Source organism: Chelonoidis abingdonii, chromosome 2 (assembly GCF_003597395.2).
Source record: "Chelonoidis abingdonii isolate Lonesome George chromosome 2, CheloAbing_2.0, whole genome shotgun sequence".
NCBI lineage: Eukaryota > Metazoa > Chordata > Testudines > Testudinidae > Chelonoidis > Chelonoidis abingdonii.
Genome location: NC_133770.1, coordinates 276,235,271 through 276,252,099, shown reverse-complemented (window position 1 = coordinate 276,252,099; position 16,829 = coordinate 276,235,271). Strand labels below are relative to the sequence as shown.

The window sequence follows — 16,829 nt, the reverse complement described above, 5'->3', positions numbered from 1 at the left end:
TGGCTTCTTGCACTTTGCTCTGAAACATCTAGTTCTGTCCTCTGTCAGACACACAACACTGGACAAAATGAACTAATCATCTGATTTGGCATGGCAATTCCTATGTTCCCATTATGCGTCATCCTAGGATCCAATTATTACTTACATCAGAACCATAATCCTTTATCTTAAATTTCCTTAGTATCACTTACATCCCCTTCTTTCCACCTGAGTGGTTTTTCACTACAGAGCATTGAAAATATTGAAAATACATTGAACATATTTGAATGCTGACTATATTTTAAACAAAAGCTTTATTTGTTTAAACATCAAGAAATTTATTTCAAAACACAAGTTTTGAAGTCAGCTTAAAAAAAATATCAGCGGAACTGGAATGCTAACAAAAATATGACTACAGGTTACAAAGCTTATTGTAGTAAACACAAATGAGTCTCTATCGTGTGTACAAATTACATGATGAATTGTTTACACAAACAGAACCAACACATTTAAATATCGCAAAAGAAACCACATAGTAACATTAAAGGAGTTTTGTCTACCAGTGGGATTAGGAGAGGGTAAAATGAAGGGCTTTTTAGAAAAAAGAAATTAAGTATTTTCAAACAAATAAAGAAAGTCTATTTTCATAATTACAAAAAATACTTAAATTGTATCATAGTTCAGTTCCTCATTGCCAACATGGCATTTATGTCCCAAATGAGATTCCGTAATTGATCCATAATTTGCTTCAGCTGCTGATTCTTCTGTTTCAGTTTCTGTGAAAAGAAAGAATTTATCAAGTGGTGTTTGATCAAGCCCAGACTATGTAATTGGAATTTCAATTAAAAAAAAAATCATACTACATAATGTAGCACAAGGGTTTATTCTCACACACCAATGCTCCCATCATCATCAACTGAATGCCATGCTCTCTTTAAAATGTACTCTTCGAGGATTAGAAGAACGAGGAATTAAGGAGTGCTGTAGGAATACTGTTCCTTTTCACAACAGTCTTTTGGTCAGAACCCTTGTCTCTCAGACCACAAACAAGCTTCTTTAAAACCAGAGTATCTGAGGGCGTCACAAGATATTAGCAAAGCCCTTAAAGCAACAAAAGCATGCTTCTGTAGGAAGAAAAAACTGCACAGTCTGAACTAGTTAAAAGGTCTGGGGGAACAGGTAAATTTATGCGAGCATATTTTGTGTGAATTGAGTGCTCAGAAAAGTGGTGGATTAGTAGTACAGTAGAACCTCAGAGTTACAAACACCAGTTAATGAACTGACCAGACAACCATACACCTCATTTGGAATAGAAGTAAGCAATCAGGCAGCAGCAGAGACACCCCCTCCCCACCCACTCAAGAAAGAAAGAAAATACAGTACACTACTGAGTTAAACATAAACTAAAATTTTTTTTTGCCAAGTTTAAAAAACATTGACAAGGTAAGGAAACTGTTTCTATGCTTGCTTCATTTACATTAAGATGGTTAAAAGCAGCATTTTTCTTTGGTATAGTAAAGTTTCAAAGTTGAATTAAGTCAATGTTCAGTTGTAAACTTTTAAAAGAACAACCGTAACGTTTTGTCAGAGTTACGAACATTTCAGAGTTACGAACAACCTGCATTCCCGAGGGGTTTGTAACTCTGCGGTAGTCTGAACCAGGCATAGTTTGATGAAGAGAGCTGTTCAAGTTTTTTCAACAGCTCTCCCAAAGCACCTCAACCCTGATTTATAACTGATGTGCAGGCCAGCAAATAGGGCATCCTATTCATTCTAGATTCTGAGGTGCACAAATACTCTAGGGATTAGGGGACCAGCAAAATCAGGGCTTGTCTATAATTACAGTGCCGCAGTTGTGCCGCTATAGTGCATAGTGAAATGCTATCTATGCCAACAGGAGAGTTTCTCCCAGCAGCGTAGGTACTTCACCATCACAGGGGTATCACCTTAGACCGTCTGACTGGTCAACTAGGAAAAAACAGTCTGAGGCAAAAAAAGACTTCATACCGGGCTGTAACAAAAGCCCCTACACTAGTGGTGGGCACCCTGCGAACTGGCGGGCCGTGAGACAGTTTGTTTACATTGACCGTCCATGCATCAGGATACTCCTCTTGGCATCACCAGTAAAATCCAGAGGAGAGGAAGAACCAATTCATCTGGTACCCGATCTGGAGTTGCCAGAAAGATACTAAAATGTCAGTACCTGACCGCCTTCCACTATGCATTTCCTGTCTCAGGTTATTCTCATAGCCTTACATTCTCATGAATTTACCCACATGGCAGTGGAGCTTTTCTGTCAGGGGTTGCTCCCTTGGCCTTATGCCCTCCTGGGGTTCTCACAAGGCAGTGGGTTTGATGAGCCGCAGAGAGTACCATCTACTCTCATTACAGTAGCAGGCATAGCCTGACCTGAGAAAACTCTACACTCCCCAGCTCTGCCAGTGTACCCCAACGCCCTGTGCACTGGCAGAGTGTGTGGGGGGAACAGGAGAGGTAATTAGGGGGTGGAGCAGTGGGGGAACACGTTAAAGTGGTAATGGGGCTGCAGTGAGGGGAAAAGGGTTTATGAGGAGGGGGATAAATGGGGATGGGTGATAGGGGAGGGGAGAAAGTTTGGGGGCTCAGCTGAGGGAATTTTGGGACAGGGAGACTGGGGAAGACTAGGGACAGGGACATTTTTTCTTTCCATGTGTTGATGCCCAGATCTGGGAGGTTCTAGCCCCTGTAAGGGGGTCTAAGCCCCCCCTCCCAACCCTTCTTCTGTGAACTGGGATTTGGAGGGCCTAGAGCCTTTGAGGGTGTCTGAGGCCCTCCCACTGCCCCCCATGAGTGTCAGGGTCTTCATGGGCCATGTCCATCTACAGGCGTCGTCTTCCCTCCCCCTTACATGAGCCATTCTGGGGGGCTTGCCATTTTGGAAGGGTCTGAGGCCTCCTCCTTGCCTCCCCCCCCCCCCCCCCCCAAGTCAAGATCTGGGGTAATCCTGACTCTTTGGGTGGAAAGCTGAGAAAGGGTATACTTCACGCATATCATAGATTCTGGAGCACTCCGGAGGGGAATGAGAACCCTCATTGAGGTTAACGGGGCAGTTCACATGTCTCAGAGCCATTGCTTCACATTGTATTCATTGCAATGAGGGATTCTCATTTGGTTGAGAACACCATACTGAGATGAATGGGCCACTTCACATCTTTCAGAGCTTCCTATTCTGCAGGCGGATATGTAGTGAAGCCCTTTCCCTCCACTGTCCCTCTATCCTTCCTGTTTAAAGGATGACGGCTCTCAGGCCTGGTCTATACTACAAAATTAGGCTGATGTAAGTTGTCTTATGTCAATATATCTGAGCATGTGTCTACACTCAAATTTGTCTCCAGCTGGTGTAAATGCCTCATTACAGCAATGCAGGAAAACCAGCTCCCCAAATGGCACGGGGAACAAAGACAAAGAAACACAGACATCAAGAAAAAGATTGTAGAGGGAATGCAGGCAAAAGGGGTACAACAGCAGCATCATGCAAAAGTGCCAAGCTGCAGACCTGCTGCTTTTACTACAAGCAGCATGCTATTCTTGGCAGAGACTGCACCAGCATCCCACAGAATATGGATACCTCCGAAGAGACAGAGACAGATCCCTGCCATGAACAGCAAGGAGGAAGAGGAGCGAGAGGTGGTGGTGAGGGCTCCAATTAGGACCTGTTTGAGATTCCACCCCAATCTAGCTAATCCCACCAGTTGAGAACAGATAAGCATGGTGCTGGAGAAGACACATGCATTCATTTTTCCTTAGAATGTTTAAAGCTGGCACTTGGTTCATCCCCAAGTTAATGAGACCCAGGTGTAGACTTTCCATTGTTTTATTCATACAAGAAGAGGCAGAAGTACAACAGAGATAAAGTTGGCATCTGCTTTTCATTCCTCTATTGGGTTGGGGGGAGCAGGCATGCAGAGCACTTGTTTATGTATATAAGGATATCCCTTGTATCCTTCTGAGAGATCTTGATGAAACTTTCATGGAGATCCTCCACAATCCTCTCCTGAAGATATCTATGGATAAATATCTTATTTCTTCCTCCATGATAGGATGCTTTCCCAACCCATTCCACGATGTGATTGGCTGGCACCATTGCAGTAAACAGGCTAGTGGCAAACAAACCCACGTGGCTTCAGAATGCCAGTAGCAGCTTTGTTCTTTGTGCCTTTGTTAACCTCAGGAGTGAGATATCTGCTAAAACCACCACCGCCTATGGAAAACACTGGCAATATTCAATGCTGTTGCCCTATACTTGTATCCATGAAGCAAGGACTGAAATTTTATTGTTTTGTGTAACCAAAACTCCCGTTCCTCACCACCCTTGGTAGGCTATACTTACCATGGCTGGGGATGGAGAGCAGTGCTGTACAGAGGCATTCAAAAGCTGAAGTGTCAACAAGTATCTTTTAAAAAGATTTTATGGGAATAAGTTTCCCTTCTCTTATCTTTTCTTTTTCTCTTATCTTTTCCTTTCTGTTGTGACTGTAAATCCAGTGATACATCTGTCTGTTTTTATTAGCAGTTTCTGCCATTGCAACCTTGAGGAGTGCCTCCTCCACTCCCTCACAATGCCTGATCCCGATGAGGAGAAAGAAGAGCACTAGGGAGGATATGTTTTGCAAGTCCTGCAAGCTTGCTGCATCAGACCATGAACAAAGGGCTTAGAAGGCCAAAATGGCAAACTGCCTAGAGAAGGAAAGAGTGGACAGGAGAGAGCCCAGAGGTCCCAGCAGGAAAAGGACAGTGAGACGCACTAGTGCATGATGGGTCTTCTCAGGCAGCAAACCCAAATGCTCCAGACCCAGGTTGACCTACAGGTTCAAATATCTCAGACTTTCCACCCTTTGCAGTCCTTGGAGAACTCCATAATTGCTGCTCCCTATGCCCTACCACTGACCACATGACATCACGGGCCACATCATTACCCCATCACTCCACGCTGGGGGACAGCATGGAAAACCACAGCTTCACATACACTGACCTGCGAGAATTATAATTTGTGTACGTGTGGCCACAACAAACTTCATCTGTGCACTGAAATGGACAGAAATGTTTTCTGCCTTTCCAATTTCTAAGTCCCATTCCGTTAATCTATGTTTATAGTTTGTATTGCTTTGGCTGATGGTTTTTGCACTGCCTGTTGGTTTTTACACACTGTTTTTCTGCACTGTTTTTGCCAGTTAATAAACTTCTATTTTGGGAGAACACAATTATCTTTATTAGTTCACAACACATATTGCAAAATACACAACTTTACTCAGAGCACACAATACATGTAAATGTACAGCAATCATTACACAACTCCTAGCAGCACCCAGTGCTCCAGGTCCAGAGAACAGTCTAGCATGAACATTACTGTGGATAGTATCAGAGGGGTAGCCGTGTTAGTCTGGATCTGTAAAAGCAGCAGAGAATCCTGTGGCACCTTATAGACTAACAGACGTTTTGGAGCGTGAGCTTTCATGGGTGAATACCAGGTCTGCGTCTGATGAAGTGGGTATTCACCCACGAAAGCTCACGCTCCAAAACGTCTGTTAGTCTATAAGGTGCCACAGGATTCTCTGCTGCTATTACTGTGGATGACCATGCAAATGCCTTTTCAAAGCCTCCCTCAACTGCATAGCTCAATGGTGAGCTCTTTTAACAGACCTTGTGTCTGGCTGTTCAAAGTCAACGGACACCTGCTCCACCTATGCCTTCCACCCTAGCCACAGCTTTTTCTCCTTTGCCTCACAGATATTATGCAGGAAACAAGAGACAACTATAACTATATGGATATTTTTCCTCACTGAGATCCATTCTAGTAAGTAAACATTGCCAGCACTCCTTCAATCTACCAAAACCACTAACAATCGTTCTGCACCTGCTGAGCTGGTAACTGATTCTTTCCTTAGTGCTGTCCAGGTGGCCTGAATATGGCTTCATGAGTCAAAGGAGCAAAGGGTAGGCTGGATACTCCAGAATCACTATTGTGATTTCAATATCACCAATGGTAATCTGTCAACTGGCAAGTAATGTCCTTGCTTGCAACTTTCTGAATGGTTCTGTGTCCTTAAAGATGCAAGAATCATGCACCTTCCCTGACCAGCCCACACTGATACCAGTGAAGTATCCCTGGTGATCCACCAGTGCTTGCACATCCTTAGAAGAGCAGCCCTTTCTGTTGACGTACTCTGTGACAAGTTGTACTGATGCCAAAATAGCTGTGTGCATGCCGTCTATCACCCACTGCAGTTTGGGAATCCCACTGCTGCAAATTCATCCATGATGTCCTGCACATTGCAGAGAGTCACAGTTCTGCTTAGCAGGTGATGATTAATGGTCTTACACATCTGCATGACATGACCTTCCACTGTCAATTTTCCAATTCCAAAATTAATTTCCACTGACTGGCTGCAATCAAGTGTTGCAAGCTTCCAGAGTGTGATTGCCACTCACTTCTCTACAGTCAGTGTAGGTCTCTTTGTGGTGTCCTTATTCTGGAGGGCTGGAGTGAGCTTGGCAGACAGATCAAGGAATGTGGCTTTTCGCATCCGAAAAAGTGGAGCCCCTGCTCATCATTCCAAACCTGCATTACAACGTAATCCTACCATTCAGCACTGCACCACCATCGCAGCTGCTCCATGAATGCCACCAACCACTTTTAATTGGTTTTTTTGCTATGTCCCTCAGCAAACTGTCCTCCAAGAAACTGTTAGGTCCCCCCTTGCAGTACTTCTTGCAGGCTCCAAATACAGGAGAATTGTGGTCTTGTATTTGCAATGCTTATGAGACTAGTGTTAGAGCTCTGTGGGTTCCATGTGTCTGTCAAAGATGGAGGACATTGAAAAGTGCTGCACAGGTTTGTGGGATTAAAAAAAAAGACACGGAAATTATGAGATATGGATGGCATTATGGGATGGAGAAAATTGCATGCTGGGAACTTGCGCGTGGCACAGATACCAACCTGTAGTGCACCCCACTTTACATTGACACAAGCACTCCTGTTAAGCACGCACAGTGCCGATGCAATCAGTCAAGCATGCATGTGCATAAGTGATATACAAACTTTGGCAGCTGTACATCGATGTAACTTGCATTGACCAAAATCTGTAGTGTAGATGTGGCCTCAACACTGAATGTTTGCACACATTTTCTTAAAATTTGCTATTATTTGTAGGAATGCAAAGAAGGATTAGTGACCTTCATTTGAGCCAGAGAGAGGTAAACTCTGAAAAAACAGCTGTTTTTCAAAAAGTTGTTGTGCAGAACTAAAGATCAAACTATTGTTGTGATACAGGTTTCTATCAGTCAGTTTTTACCTAAGGCACTGCATGGCACCCACTAACTCTTTGGGGGATCCAAATTATGAACGGTATTTAAGAACATGTTCACTTCCTCATGTGCATAGATGTGCAATCTGGAAGGATTAGTATGCATGCACCAATAAAGAAAAAAACATGAGACGGTGTCTATACAGTCACTGCATGCTTGTCTGGGTAGTTGCTGGGAATGTGCTGATGCCACTGCTCCTGGGGAACACCAAGCCACTGACATTTCTAGTCTGAACCTTTCTATACCTTTGCAATAAAAGGTTAATAACTTATGTTGCTTGCTACAAGTTTTCTTTGATATAATATAACATGTTTTTATTTTATGGGGAGCTTTACTGTGAAAACAGCATAATAGCCATCAGCAGCCTAACTAAAGTTTTTGTTGTATTGGATGGAGAGAAGTCAGAAGCAAAAGACTGTGTGGGTGAGGGGAGGGGTAGGAGACAGGGGGAGAGGTTGTGGTTGTGGAGGGGCTGAGTAATGAGGATAAGTGATAGGCAATCCTGAAACTAGTTGTTTCAGAAAAGCTGTATTTTACTCACTGCTGGGGTAGGGGAGTAACTACTTCCTGATAATGAAGCAGATTAATTTGGCGTTTCCAAAGACACATACTGCAGAGATTTAGAATTGACAGCTGCCAGTGTTGCCAATGTGTCAATTCTGGGCAATTCGCAGATCATAAGGCTACAGAAGTTTGCAGGAGAGCAAGGAGTACACCATGATATGGGGATTGCTGACTATAGCATGATTTGGTTCAGTATGCAAATTGTGGGATATGTAATGCACAAGTGCCTAAAAAACTACTAACTTGTACTAGCAACATATATTTTCCTGTTCAAAAAACTAAGAAATTCAATGGCAAAAAAGTACATTAATGGAGACTTAAGGTTGCCTGATGCTATGTTGTCCCCTTGCAGAACACTGAGTCAAATGAAACACAAATTTCTGAAAAACCAGGAGATGCAGTTAGGTTTGCCATGCAACCTTAACTCTGTCCTCTTTCAGCAATGCCTCAGTACATCCTATTAATACCTCTTGCTGAAATGTACAAGCTCTTCACCTTTTATAATTCATTCCCTCATTCATCAGATTCCATCTAACACTATTAAAGGACACAAAAGAAAGTTGCCCACACTATCTTCCCTTTGGCCCCCTGTAGCTGGCAGTAGCCAATGGAAATTATTTGCATATGCTTTAGGTGCAGTCAGTGTGTTATGTGTACCTACACTAAATGGTGGAGGCAGTAGTTGGGCCTGCCTGGTAAAAGCGTGTTGGGTATATGAGGACATGCGTGGATTACTTTGCCACGTTTGACAGAGCTGTGATTACGATATGAAATCTATGTTTTATATCCTCATGTGTGAGGAAAGCAAGATCTGCATGTGTACCTTCATGATCAAGTATGCATCATTTGCTGAATTGTGTAAGTTGTCATAGCAGGACACAGGGCTTTTATTAAAAAGGATCATGTCAGCAATGAGGTGGAATATGAGAGGATTCTACTACTTTGATGGCTAAGTGAAGATGTAGGTTGAGACGATATCCTGTGAGGAAGTTGTAAAAGGCTATGAAGTGGTTCCTAAACTGTACACATGTGGTATTCTTTCTGAGAAGTTGGCTAAGTGTGTGAGTATATTCCAGGATCTGGAATTTCCTGAATCTTATAGTGCCAAAAGCCAATGTGAGTATGTGCTAAGTGAATACTGATACATTGATCGAAGGGGGTAGAGGGAAGATATCATGGGCAATTTTTTTCCCTTTTCTTTTTTTGTCCTTTAATAGTGCTAGATGGAATCCTGTGGATGAGATGAATGGGTTGGACAGATCTGGACTCTGTGGGTCAAAGTCAGATCAACTTCAATGGGAGTTAAAATTACTAACACCTGGAATTTGGTTCAAATCCTCTAGCAAGTTGCTTTTTTCTTTATACCCCCCCCCCAAATTCTGTTTCATACTGAATCAGTGATGCTTATGTTTGCCTAGTCTTCTACCAGCACAATTTAATTACACATATCCAAGAGCCTGATCACCTTCAACCTTCTTCACTCCCAAACGATATGTACCAAGTAACAATATGTAGTTAACATCAATCATTACTAGCTGTTATCAGGGCCTTAATGTATTACCATGGTGTGGTCCATCTTGTCAAAGTTTGGTCACTCTTGAAACAAAGGGTAAGAGTGTAGGAAGTATGGTAAAATAAGACTGACACCGGTAAAAGAGATCCAGATGAGGCATCTTTGTTTTAAGTGTGTCCTCTTCTGAAGAAAAAAATGAGTTCCCTTCCAAAAGCATAACAAGTTTCCATTCTCTTTATCTCTGTGCCCACAGATACTTTCCCACAACCATAACCAGGCCCTGCAGCTGTTCAACCCAGGATTGCATCTGAGCTTAGTAAGTACAGATAATGGTGTTAAATTTCATTATTATCAGCATTTTACTTGCAAACATTTTCAACAGAACTAAAGAAACAAAGTCTGTCTTGCTATATAGCAGTCTATTGTGCAAAGAACTTACTTCCTCTTTCCCTTCATGAGCATAAGGGTATTTCTGACCAATAAATTATACTATAATTACGTTTTGAAAAAGTGACTGCAAATTCCTGCTAAGGTTACAGTAACCTTTATTTTTCCCCTTAAACTAGGAAAACAGAGGTTAGAGAAAAATTAATATTTCTGTTTAAGTAAGTCAAGTTCGAGATGCTTAGGCAATTTTACTTTGTTCTTTTAAAAGTTCTTGAGAGTGGAATCCTTGAGGAAATGTGGGAAGTAGGGCAGGCCTCCTCCTTTACTTTGTCCAGCTTTTGACACCAGATTTACACCATTATGTGTAGAAGGGAGTAGTGGGGTAATAAATCTATTACATAAACAACTATTCAAAGAATGGTAAAGTTGCAAAGTCAAACACTCAAAAATTAAGAAATGCCACAGTTAAGGTAGTCTGTGCCAACTTAATTTGACCCCCTTGTATTACTCCTTGGGGAATTCTGTACCACTGTGGATATGCATAATTCACGTGTCCTGTAGAATTTTTTCTTCCCTGCAAAAAATACATTTCTGCCCAAGAAGTGCTGCAGTTCTGCTTTTCACCCACCAGAGGCTGCTGTGGCACCAGAACAGTTAGCGGCATGAACACAGCTGGCTGTTCTTGCACCACAATAGCCTCTGGTGAGCAAAAGGTGGAACTGAAGCACTACTGGGGCAGAATGTATTTTCTGTGGGGGAAATTCCTCCAGGAGTAGAAATTCATCACAGCAACCTGCCTGCAGTGCCAACTTAGGACAGAGTGGGGCACACAGGGCTGCTGGAGGGTGTCAAAGACTGGGGTTCACAATGGCTAGTGGGGGACAAACTGAGGCACAAAGATGGGGGAGGAAGCTGGGGGATGGGGATAGGGAGTATGGGGACAGAGGCAGATGTGCCTGACTGAATGGGACAGGCTTGAGGTCAGCTAGGGTCTGCATGGGGGAGGATCCTTAATTCCCTAACAATCCCAACTCTCCCCACCCAAAAAAGCCTGTTCTATATTTCTCCCATCCACATCCAACAACCCTCCAGGTTCACTCCAGGCTCCTTTCCTCTCCCTCAGCTCCTCCTTACCCCTGACTTCACCAAGCCTTTGCACTGCTTCTGACAGGTGCAGGAAATACAGTTCTGTATTGTAATTTAAATTAATTACTCAAAGTTCTGTATTAATATGCCTAGTAAGGAATCTATTTGTCAAACGAACAAACAAAAAAAAACCACTCTACTAGAATCGGGGTTTTTTTTGGTCTGTATTGTTACAGACATACTTGCTGGCAGATATTTTGAAATAAATTATCAAAATAATTGAAACTGGCATAATTATATTGTGTAATTTTGACAAATAATATATGCAGCATTTTGCAGAATTTTAAAATATTGTATGCAGAATTTTTAATTTTTTGGTGCAGAATTCCCCTAGGAGCAGGGGTGGGCAACCTTTCAGAAATCGTGTGCCGAGTCTTCATTTATTCACTCTAATTTAAAGTTTTGCATGCTGGTAATACATTTTAATGTTTTTTAGAAGGTCTCTCTCTATAAGTCTATATATTATATAACTAAACTAATATTATATTGTAAAATAAACAAGGGTTTCAAAATGTTTAAGAAGCTTTATTTAAAATTAAATTAAAATGTTGATCTTATGCCGCTGGCCCGTTCAGCGTGCTGCTGGTCTGGGGTTCTGTTCACCTAGACTGGCAGCGGGCTGAGCGTGGCCTGCGGCCAGGACCCTGGCTGGCAAAGGTCCAGCAGCCTGAACCCCAGACTGGCAGTGGGCTGTGCGGGTCTAGCGGCCGGGACCCCAGACTGGCAGTGGGTTCCATTTGCCGGTTCCTGCCCGCCGGGATCCCGGCTGCTGGACCCGCTCAGCCCACTGCCAGTCTGGGGTCCCGGCCCTGCCCACATACAGTGGGTACCTACCTTCTGGCCCATTCTCTTCCTCTCTCTGCACTGAGCACAGGGCTGGGGGTGAAGGGTCTGCCCAGGAGCTAGAATGAGGGAGGGTGCTCAGGGCTAGGGCAGGAGGTTTGGGTGTGGGGCTCTTACCTGGGCAGCTCCCATTTGGTGTGAGGGATGCAGGTGGGAATGTGTGTGTGTGTGTGCAGGAGCTCCCGTTTGATGCTCAGGGTGGGGGTGGGGATGTGGGGGGTACAAGAGTCAGGATGTGGGAGGGTGCATGGAGTGTAGGGTGGCTGGGGATGCAGGGGTTGCAAGAATCAGGGCAGAGGGCTGGGGGTATATGAGGGGGGCGCAGGTGTGAAGGGCGTAGGTGTCAGGGCAGGGGGGGTTTGTGTGGGGGTGCCAGAGTCAGGGCTGGGGTCATGTGAAGGAGTCAAGCAGAGGGCTGGGTGTGTATGAGGGGGATACAGGGCTCAAGGCAGGGACATGGGGTGTCTGCGGAGCACAGGGCTCAAGGCAGAGGGATGGGTGTGTGTGGGGGTCAGGGCACAGGGCTGGGGGCTGTGTGAGGGGGGTCAGGGCAGGGAACTGGAGGGAATATGCCCCTATTCCACCCCTGCACCCCAGGCCCTGCCCCCGCTTCTTCTCTGCAGACCCCAGGACTCCCATGCCCCATCCAACCCCCACTGCTTCCTGACTGCCCTCCCTCCAGAGACCCCACCGCCCCTAACCACCCCGCTCGGGATCCCACTCCCTATCCAACCCACCCTGCTCCCTGTCCCCTGACTTCCCTCCCCTTATCCAACTCTCCCTGCCCCGGACCCCTTACCATGAGGCTCCTAGCAGCACGTTCTGCTCTGCACAGATCCAGACACGCTGCCCCACAGGAGTGGGCAGCCCCACCCCTCAGAGAGCTATGCGCTCGGTGACATGGCTCCAGAGGAGTGGGGAGCATGTCTGCCTCCCCACGGAGCCAAATATTGCCCCGCGGGAGCGTGCAGCCCTGGCCCCCAGAGTGCTGCGCACGCGGCGGCATGGTTCCAAGGGAGGGGGAAAGGCAGGGGAGGGACCGACGGTTTGCTGCGCTCGGCTGGGTGCTCCAGCCCGGGAGCGCGGACCCTGCGGCTTGCCGTGCTGGGAGAGTGGTGCCATTTGCCCACCCCTGCATTAGGGAGTGCTGGGCACACCCAGTGTGCACACCTATGCTTCTGTCCGCTGCCCCCACGGGGCGGGGCAGAGGGCGGAGAAGAGCGAGCCGAGCCAGGCTGGGCAGGATTTTTAATGGCACGCTGCTCTGGCATGCCATTAAAAATTGGCTTGCGTGCCATAGGTTGCTGACCCCTGCCCTACGAGTATAAACTGCACAAAAACAAAATGGGAAATGACTGTTTAGGAAGGAGTACTGAAAAAAAGAATCTGAGTGTTATAGTGGAGCACAAACTAAATATGAGTAAACAACGTAATTCCACTGCAAAAAAGCAGACATCATTCTGGAATGTATTAACAAGGGTGTTGCAAGCAAGACAATGGATGTAATTTTTCCATTCAGCACTGATATGGCTTCAGAACTGAAGTATTGTGTCCAAGTACTGTATCCACACTTTGATGTACATAAACTGGAGAAAGCCCTGAGGAGAGCAACAAAGGGGACTAAATGTCTAGAAAGTATGACCTACAAGGAAAGATTGAAAAAATTGGGTTTGTTTGTCTGGAGAACAGAAGACTGAGAGGGGACAGGATAACAGTCTTCCAGTACATAAAAGACAGTCATAAAGAAGAGGGTGATAAATTGCTCTCATTATCCATTGAGGACAGGACAAGAAGTAATGGGGTTAAATTGCAGGAAGGGAGATTTAGGTTAGACGTTAGGAAAAACTTCCTAAATATAATGGTAGTTAAGCACTGGAACAAATTACCTAGGGAGGTTGTGGAATCTCTGTCATTAGAGGTTTTTAAGGACAGGTTAAACAAACACCTATCAGGGAGATCTTGATATAGTACTTAGTTCTGCCTCAGTGTAGGGGACTGGACTAGATGACCTATTGAGATCCTTTCCAGTCCTACATTTCTATTATTATTAACTTATTTTGTTAAAATAAAGCGTAAACATTTATGAAATTCCACAAGATCATGCCAAGGAGGTTTAAAAAACAAACTTGCATACAAGAAAAACAACAAGGTTAAAAACATGTCATAAAACTATCAAAAACATAGTAAATACAGACAGTTTATGTTTATTAACGGTTAAAGATCGCAAATAAATGTGCATAGATTCACAATATAACATTATACAGGATTTAATATATACAATCCCGCTACATCAAACATATAAGATAAAATACAACAGGAAAGCTTTCAGTTGCTTTTCTCTCAATTCACATGCTGTCTCCATGTTTTTGCCTATAGAGTGTGTGAATAAATATAGGGTTTTATGTAGTATCTGTCCCTCTCTAATGGGGAATTGAGAAGTTGAAACATCAAAAAAATATTTTCAGTGGATTTTCTGGTATTTCTCTCTACCACTTATTTTAATTACTTGGAATCTAGATACTTCTTTTGTTCAGTTGTTTTCTGTCTATTTTACATATCCCTGTACTGCTTTCTACTTAGTATTTACACATACGTCTATTCCAGCCCTTCAAATATTTAATTAATCCTGTCTTTATATTTTACAATTTGAAGGACCAACTACTTGTGTTTTAGTGATGCTGTATATTTTAGTAACCTTTGTACACTGTAGTAAATGCTAATTCATCTTTATTCTTTTAGATTTGAATAAAATTTTAATTAGTAACTCTACCTGCCATTCAGACTGAAAGTTTAACAGCATCTTTAGCATATCTGATGCATTGCGCTTGAACCAGTTACTGTTCCATAAATGCTACACTTGACAAAAGAAAAGCTCTTCCTCAATTTCTCAAAATACAAAAAGCAGACCCTCTTTTTTCCCCCCTTCAAACAAGGAATTTATTACTGATGAAAGTGTTGGAGTGGCAGCTCTAAAGTTCATTATTAATCCACAACGTAGGTCTGATAATATTTTCACATCTTACATTGTATATACATTCTGCTATCCATCATTCCTGGGGAAGCCTCAAAGCCACAGAGAACCCAACTATGATCTCATCCCAATCTGCTCTCCAAACACTAACCAGAACTGCTAGGTACAAACCCAAATGCACTTCATTTATGAAAATCTCTCAGCACTGGCTAGGAAACACTGTAGAGAGCAACCTAGTTTCCATTGTTGGGGTGCCTTAATTCTGCAATCACCCAGTAGAACACAATCAAAAATTGCTGAATAATAGAGAACGCTGAAATCCTGATATACAAGAAATGTTTACTACTGAATTATTTGTCACCTGGGGCCAAAGAGCAAACACATTGCATTTTATGAAGCAATCTAGTAATACAAGCTTCACATGGACAAAGCGATGTATTTTCTGCGTTATACAAGTCAATCTCAACTTTGTTACCTTATTTACTTCCATGATTTCCCTTCTTTCCTCACTAGCAAAACGAAGCTGGCTGGCAACACCACGATCATCATGCTTGGATCCATCGTCTTCAACATATGGAATAAGTTGCTATGAAGGTGAACCAAATGTTAGAGTTCAAGTAAAAAACTATTTTTACTATGTATGCTAAAAATTTGAAGAGAACCATAGTATGCTCCAGAGTTATGGAGCTCATCAGACAAAATAAACTTCTCACCTACATTTATGGCAATACAGTCAAAATGAAGCATTTCAGTGCCAATGTCATTTCCATTATAAACCTCTGCTCTCAATAGTTTAAATATATTAAACAGAAATCTTAACAAGTTTCCTGATCTGAAGCATATGTTTGTAAAGGACTATTTAGTATTATTATTTCAATACTGTGAAGCTTGTAAACAGTATTTTTTATAGAATCAAGGAACATAAGAAGCAGATTTTAAAATATCTAACCCTTCAGCTCTCCTTCAGTGGGCAATGGGAGCTCTGCATGGGAATATATACAAATACAGAGTTCTTAATCTGAACCACTCCTTTGTTTTCTTTTGTGTGTGGGGGTGGGGGGAAGAGGAGTATGAGAGAAGAGGGAAAGAGGAACAGAGGCAGACAGAGGATAAGAAGGAAAGTTTCTTTTTACAGGTGTGCTATATTAGTGCCAGATTGTCCTTAGCCTTTGGATAGGTGCATAAGAGAGCAAAGACATCATGGCTTTCTCTGGAAATGCAAATTGCCCTAAAGGGAGGTGGTAGTGACATGGCTTACTCAACCACCCCTGCCCACCCTGACACAAAGGCCCATAGAATGGCTCCAGCACCCCCTCCCTCCCCCCAGTACACCAGGGAGGGGTATTGTGCTTCAAGTAGGCACAATGCCTCACAGACTATGCTTGGACCATTGAAACTTTATGCAGGCCTCAAGATGGACTGTGGTTTACAAACAGGCAAAACCTAGCCTTTAATATTTTAAGAAGTCTACATCATGAAGTCTTTGTATTTTTGACCATTGTAGATTGATTTAAATAGAAAGATCTTAAAAGGAAAATATGTCAAAAATGAATTTGGTCTTAAATATTTTCCATTGTGATCAGATCAAACAACCCATGTTTCACCATTTCCTACAAACTGCCATTGTAAAAAGAAACAATCTGAACCCCAAATCTGATGAAGAAATCCTAAATGAATTCTAACACCCACATCCTTCCTTTAAAAGAAAATCCAACCAATTTGCATATAAAAAATACAGACAAAAGTATTTTTCTGAGTAGCAAAAAAATACTACTCTGATTCAAAAGCAATACCCTACAACAGCTTAGAATTAGATCTTAGAGTTAATGAAACCTGTATATGAAGGCACATAGTGCATTGCTGGCTTCTATAAACTTCCATTTCTGAACAAAATCGAGAATTTGGAACCCTTACACATGTCAACACAATGTCTGAGTCCTCAAACATTAGGCACTGAGAAAAGATGTAGCTGCTAGTAGAATAAGATTCTCTTAAATGTAAACAGAGAACAGACAAAACTAAGATTAGTAATTACTGGAAACATGAAAGGCGAAGACAAGGGTTAAGGATTACGGAATAGGT

At 43.0% G+C, this 16,829-nt stretch overlaps 1 protein-coding gene across 4 annotated transcripts in view; it reads right to left on the bottom strand.

Moving 5' to 3' along the window:
- Window positions 1-274: 274 nt before the first annotated feature.
- The window catches only part of MED30 (mediator complex subunit 30), a 53,128-nt gene continuing 36,573 nt past the window's right edge, over window positions 275-16,829 (bottom strand). For 2 of the 4 annotated variants that reach the window (XM_075063198.1, XM_075063197.1), the window contains exons 4-5: window positions 15,223-15,333; window positions 275-755 (exon numbers count right to left, since the gene is read on the bottom strand). In XM_075063198.1, coding sequence (XP_074919299.1) covers window positions 660-755; window positions 15,223-15,333 — 207 coding nt within the window. In that variant the 3' untranslated portion in view covers window positions 275-659. Of the gene's footprint in view, window positions 756-12,624; window positions 13,375-13,964; window positions 14,147-15,222; window positions 15,334-16,829 lie in introns of those variants that run through there. The other 2 variants (XM_075063199.1, XM_075063200.1) reach the window with 2 other exon arrangements.